This window comes from Pinus tabuliformis, chromosome 6 (genome assembly GCF_031772625.1).
Source record: "Pinus tabuliformis cultivar Carrire ecotype Pingquan chromosome 6, CPIR1, whole genome shotgun sequence".
Taxonomy (NCBI): Eukaryota; Viridiplantae; Streptophyta; class Pinopsida; order Pinales; family Pinaceae; genus Pinus; species Pinus tabuliformis.
The window spans coordinates 2097456933-2097463600 of record NC_142292.1 but is presented as its reverse complement, the minus strand read 5'-3'; the positions used below and the strand labels follow the sequence as shown (position 1 = coordinate 2097463600).

The window sequence follows — 6668 nt, the reverse complement described above, 5'->3', positions numbered from 1 at the left end:
CTGCCCGATGCTCCAACAGTCTCTCCAGCTCTATTTGCCCCCTCTTTCAACCCTCATCAATAAATCTAGAATTGCTTGCCTTCCTCGCAATATTTTTGCATTACTATTTACATAGGCTTGCGTGTTTACCTCTGGCTCAACATGAATTTCACCCTTAACTGCTTCCCGTTTCTTAGCTTGCCTGTGTACCAGACCAGGTTGTATCTCATGCCTTTGAAAATTCTGCGGTGTATTGCATGAGGCATCCCGCTCTTGCCCTGTCATGCGTGTCCATTCCTGAGATAGCTCTCTCACTCGCTCGTGTTCGATTTCACCATGACAAACTGCTCTGTGGTCATTATTATTGGGTGTATGACCCATCATCCTGCTTTCGGTCATCCATCTTTGTACAATTTGCCTTACTCTTTCGCTCTCCCCTTCTTCAAGGTCAACAGATTGCTCTCTCCTATGCCGCTCACTATGGCCATTCTGTCTGTTTATTTGACCATATTCACAGCCTCTGTACACTTCATTGTTAGTTTGATTATTTACATCTCCCTGTCCAGACTCAGAATGATAACTGACACCTTCAGAATTTTCTCTGTGCTCATTTGACTGAGTCGTAGGAGCATTTTCGTTTACACTGTTGGTGACTGACCTGTCCTCTCTTTCCTCTAAATCACTAACTTGGTAGAATGCTTGGCTTTCTGCCCCTTCTCTCCTGCGTTCGTAAGTCTCAGACTGAACCATTCTTGTCCTTGTCCTGTCTCTTGAGGAATTAACTCGTGATTCACCTTCCAACTGCCTCCACATCTGCACAAGTGAGGATGCCCTAGTACTCGGCCGTTCAACACTTCGCACCGCTCTAGAAGGTGAGGACTCCCTGAGGAATGAAGGATTCCTAGTTGAGACAGTATGCAAACCAGCAAGAGATAGAAGCTCTGATTCTCGGGCCTGCTTTTCCATGGTGGTTATCATCTCCTGAGCTTGGCGTGCAGCCCAGCGATTCAAAATTCTAGATTGCCGTCTTCTTGCAGCCGAAGACTCTGCTGATTCTTCACTACTGGATCTATGTTGCCTGCGTGTCAGTTGATCACTTTCCTCTTCCTCATCTTGCTGCAACAAATCCCGGAGTTGGCATATATTGCACCGCTCACTCACATGTTTTAAACGCCGGCGATGAATGCCATTGCTGCCATAGTTACTAGTATCAGTAATTGACTCATTAGTATTGCTGCAAGAAGTAAAGGCCATGCAGGTATTAAGATGATCCCTAACAAGTTCCTTCAAACCCCGATGAAATTCAGCCTCCGCATTTGAAACTGAATAACTGTCTATTAACTCACTCAATGCCTGTTTCTCTTGCAGCTGTTGATTATAGATAATGTTAGCCAATCTTTCATCCATGTTAGTTGACACAAATGCCATCTCTACTGATTTCTCACAATATATCCTTGATCCCTCTGCTAGGTTATATGAATCCCAGGTTTAATCCCGTTGGCTGCAAGAAAAATAGTAAACAGTCAAACGGATTCAGAAAAGGCCAATATTCACAGTAATGTACATGTCAACACCGGACTCCATAACAATCAAAGGATAAAACATCTTCCCTGTTTGAGAATCACTTTGAATTTAAGAACAGAACAAAAGATAAAACAGTATAGAATATGTCATTGAAATGAATTAAACTTCAACGTCCAGAGAAACCTCTAGTCATCAAATAAAAGTATGAAATTGTATGCAAATGGAAAGCACTGTTACACAGATCTTGCAAAGCACCACATTTCAATTTCAAAGACAAATGGGAAATGGGTTTCCCCAAAATGTTGCTCAAAACAGATGTTTAAATTCACAAATAATAGTAATGGTAGTAACAAGCTATTGAAGTCCAACTGTATTCAGGTGGCAAGTTGAACCACCAGCCACGATAATGACCCAGGTTCAAAATCCACCATGCTCTATCCTCAGATGAAGCTAAGAGCAAATCCCGAATGACTTTAATAGCCCTCAGTCACATCTCTTAGACAAAGGTAGCCTGACTGAAGAGCAGTTTCATACCCTCTCCAATTAAAACATAGGGTTTAACTAACAAAAAAATGTAAGGAAACAAAAGTAAAAGCTCCGGTGGAAGGATTCAAATCTATATAAAAGCTGAAATAGGTTAGGGTGTAATAGAGAGAAAATCACTACAAGTGTAGACATATATACAGGATTTCTATTTGCAGATCTTCCTTGTTGCTTCATAGAGGTCCCTGCTTTACTGTAATTTGCGGATTAAATAACTATTCTTAACATTTCGCTGGTTTTCTAAATAATGGTATCCAAAACATCTCCTGTGCTTCCAAAACTGTCACCCCCTGCACTTTTGCCGGCTTCAAACAGAAAAGCTAAAAAGAAAGAGCCATAATTTTTGGCCGACTGCTAACTTGACAACATTGATGACCATTGATGACGATGTTTAAGAAAAACTTGTAGACTGAATCGCAAGTTGGGGGAGCAGAGGCGTGGTCTTCAAGCGTGTGGACACCTCTCACCTACTATCAACAACCAGTGGTGGCAAGTTACAGTAAATAAATCTTCAGAAGGAAAAAAAATAAGTAAAGTAATTTAGATGAAAAGAAAAATCACCATTATGCACACAAAACCTAAAGCTAAATTCAGGGTCTGTAATTTTTCCCACAAATACAGTTTTTCAAGGCCTAGTTTATACGAATGGTTATGCATTCTCTGAGCATTAATCATTCTCATATTTTCAGTGACAGCTTTGCTTCTAGGCAATCACAAACAGATTATTTATATACCAAAAAAAACAAAAAACAAAACATCAAGATTCAAACCTGTAATGCCCAGTCATAAATTGAACCTTCTGAATAGCACTGACAGACATGTTAATGTTAATATGGATATGAATGCAACACCTCCCAAAGAAAAAACAGACTTCAGTAAGCAATATGAACTAATTTGTGCTCAAAATGATGATCAGAACTAATCCAGGGACAACAAACAGATGATATAACCGGGGTAAACGCAACAATTCTGAGGTAAATAGTTATGAATTTGTAGCGGTCTGAATGCTTTGAGTGCAAGGTTTTACAGGAAAGTATTGAAGAAGAAGATTTAATTAATTAAAGCGTCGGATAATTAGTACTCCATAATCATTTCTAGAGCTTTAAATTTATCCAACGGCGGTGCCGGATGTCCCACGTATTTTAAATTTAAGCTTGAAATAGCCTATGGAAGCATGCCACGATTCCACGGCACGTTATGGCTATTTAAATAGTATTTGAAAGAACGGCGTTTTATCTACAACGTCTTTCTTAACATTTGACCAGTTAAAGGCTGTTGGTTGGGTTGTGAATGCTAGATTTATGATAATAAACAAATATTTAGCAGTTAGAGAGACGTTACCTTTCACTGCCCCGGAGCTCGATAATGGCTTCTGTTAATGATTAATTTATTGAAAATTTGGAGTACAGTTTAATAAATTCACATAATTCCATTCTTATTGTTACATGCCTTAGTGCTGTGAGCTTTGATTGGTAGGTCTCCGGCGGTTTTGAGTGATTTATGAAGCAAGGCAAGTCACTGGTTTGAGTTATGATGAAGCTGGTTTGGTCGCTGGTCAAGTGGTTTTAGGTGGATTTTTTGGCCCCGGGTACGAGGATGCCGCTTACGAATCTGGTAATGGCTGTCATTCAGGGAGGAGAAAAAGTGAGGGAGAAGAACTGGGGTTCAGGTGAGACAAGGCCCTGAGCGCCCCCACTGATGGGACAATGCTGAGATTAGGGGCATTGTGTGTTTTGTAATCAATAGGAATGATGAGGACATTTGCAGGGGGAGTCAACATCTGGAGGGTTGGGGACCCAGAGAATGGAAAATATGGAATACTGTTGTTGTGTGCATGTAGCATGTGTTACAAGTTTTATACAAAACAGTGTATATGACCGTTTGAACAAAAAGGCAAACAAAATCAAATGAGCAAGCGTAGCGAAGAGAGTATAAAGGAACAGGGAACACTGAAAAGGTAGAGCAGGGCAGGGACATTGAAAAGTTAAAGGTCCCGTGATGAGAAGGTAGAGCAGAGCAGGGCAGGGACACTGAAAAGTTAAAAGTCCCGCGACGAGACATGAGAGAGGCATTGCAAATATAATAAGCCCACTTACATCAACTGCACTGAGTACAGAAAATTCTCTAACGTTGAATAAGCTAACTATGAATATTTGTAAATAGTATATAACAATGAAAATAAAGATATAAATCTATATTCATAGACACTAACTGGCTTTTGGTGCTTACTATGCTTGTGCTTAATAAAAACAATTAGAGCTGAGGATAATGTGATTGACTTAAAAACAATTAGAGCTCAGCACATGATGTGAGACTTGCACATTATTAGTACATGTGTTTTATTTCACTCTGCTCATAACTGGTATTTTGAATTTCAATACACTATTGGTCGTAGGTTAATAGTGAATTCAATATGTTATTTTAACTGGAAGATTGTTATTATTTTAACTGGAAGATTGTTCTACCTAATTGGTTTGGTAAATAAAGCTCAATTCAGGTGAAGATTGGTTTGGTAAATAAAGCTTAATTTAGGTTAAGCTATCAAATTATTGTTGATTCATGTTTATGATTGAGTTGTTTTTTATTTTACTTATTTATATATTTAGGATCGTGATATCTTAATTTTCAACTACCACTAACTTTGCATCAATATTGGATCTACTTTGGATGTACTTAACATTAACTTGTTAAGTATTAATAGTGAACTCAACATGCTAATTCAATAACAATTAAATAGTTGGAAAGATCAGCTTGTCCAATTAGATGGGTTATTAAATTTGACCAAATTATTATCAGTTTATGTGTTTGATTAATTTGTTTTTAATTCCACTCATTTATGATCCAAGGCCGTGACATTTTGAACTTCAACATATCATTGATTTGCATCAATGGATCCACTTAACACTAACTTATCAATAGATCAATAGTGAACTCAACATGTTAATTCAACAATAATGTAATAGTTTGGAAGATTGGCTTGCCCAATTGGTTGGGTGATTAAAGTTGTCCGGATTATCATCAATCCATTCTTTGTCATTTAGTTGCTTTTTCATTCCACTCATTTATGCTTCTAAGGCCTATGTACCTTGAGTATCAAACATTGATTTTGCATCGATGTTCAATTCACTTAACCTGAACTTATCATTAGATCAATAGTGAACTCAATATCTTACTTCAACAATTGTTCAAGAGCTTGTGAATTGTGTTTATCTTGGATGGTTGGGAGGAATATTGGTATCCTCCCCAAATAGGTTCAACTCTCAAAAGTGATATGTTGAAACTCTTATTGAATATTGTTGTAATGGCTTGGAGCCTAGTCAGATTAGTCCCAAGTGGACAAAACAATATATCTTTCCTTGATGGGATATAAAGATATCTTTGTAAGGAAAAGGAAATAATTTAATAGCTTATAATATTAGATAATTGAAGTGACTAGATTATCATGAATTCATGATTGTGATTGAGTTGCATTCACTCCATTCATTTGCGCATCTAGAGCCATGATTGCATCCATATTCAATCTAGTTGTGCCAAGAGGTGCTCTCCAGCACATTATGGAAGCAATGTTGTAATGTGTCGCCCTGTCTTGTTAAACATTTTGACTCTGTCAACTTACATAAAATAAAAATAAATAATAATTATAATTAACGATAAAACATTTTGACTCATTCAAATATATATATGCACTGAGAGACACTCTCCAGCCCATAATGGCAAAGATGTTGTAATGTAATGTTTAACATTTTGATTAAATCAAATTATATAAATAAATAAAATAAAAATAGTAATGTAATGTAAGCATTTTAACTCAGTTAAAATAAAATAAAAATAAAAATAACCCAATGTATTGAGAACCCATGGTATTCTTGTGGAACATAACCTCTTTAAAGGGAGAAATTAAACTAGCCTACATCGTGGAACATAGCCTATTTAAAAGGAGAAATTAAACCAGCCTAGATCCATCTTAACTCTGAATTACCATGCATGGAGAGGGATCAAATCTCTTGAGATGCAAACATCTTTTAGAGAGAAAAGAGATTTTATCTCTCTTGGCACTTGGTAGATCCGAATTTAAGATGGATCTAGGCTAATTAATAATTAAACCAACCTAGATCCATCTTAATTATGGATCTACCAAGCATTGAGAGGGATTAATCTCTTTGAGGTGCAAACCTCTTTTAGGGTGAAAAGATATTTGATCCCTCTTGATGCTTGGTAGATCCATAGTTAAGATGGATCTAGGTTCTTTTAGAGAGAAAAGAGATTTTATCTCTCTTGGCACTTGGTAGATCTGAAGTTAAGATGGAGCTAGGCTAATTAATAATTAAACCAACCTAGATCCATCTTAATTATGGATCTATCAAACACTGAGAGAGATTAATCTCTTTGAGGTGCAAACCTCTTTTAGAGTGAAAAGAGATTTGATCCCTCTTGATGCTTGGTAGATCCATAGTTAAGATGGATGAGGTTGGTTGCGCTGAGAGGCTCTCTCCAACCCATTATGGTAGAGATGTCCCAGTATGATAGAAATGTTGTAATGTTTAACATTTTGACTAAGTTAATATAAAATTAAATGGCTTTCCCCATGGTATTTGTAACCCATGGTTTTTTCCATGGCATTC

General features: G+C 37.3%; 1 protein-coding gene across 1 annotated transcript; it reads right to left on the bottom strand.

Moving 5' to 3' along the window:
- Positions 1-30: 30 nt before the first annotated feature.
- On the bottom strand, positions 31-3110 carry LOC149267630 (uncharacterized). Its single transcript, XM_089412901.1, has 2 exons — positions 2817-3110; positions 31-1480 (listed from the first exon to the last, which is right to left on the bottom strand). Exon 2 carries the CDS (start codon positions 1405-1407, stop codon positions 31-33), a length of 1377 nt encoding a protein of 458 aa, XP_089269027.1. The 5' UTR covers positions 1408-1480; positions 2817-3110.
- Positions 3111-6668: the final 3558 nt, after the last annotated feature.

What these genes read in the sequence shown, in the direction of transcription:
- LOC149267630 (XM_089412901.1), bottom strand. Translation starts at nt 1,407, where the DNA reads ATGGCATTTGTGTCAACTAACATGGATGAAAGATTGGCTAACATTATC.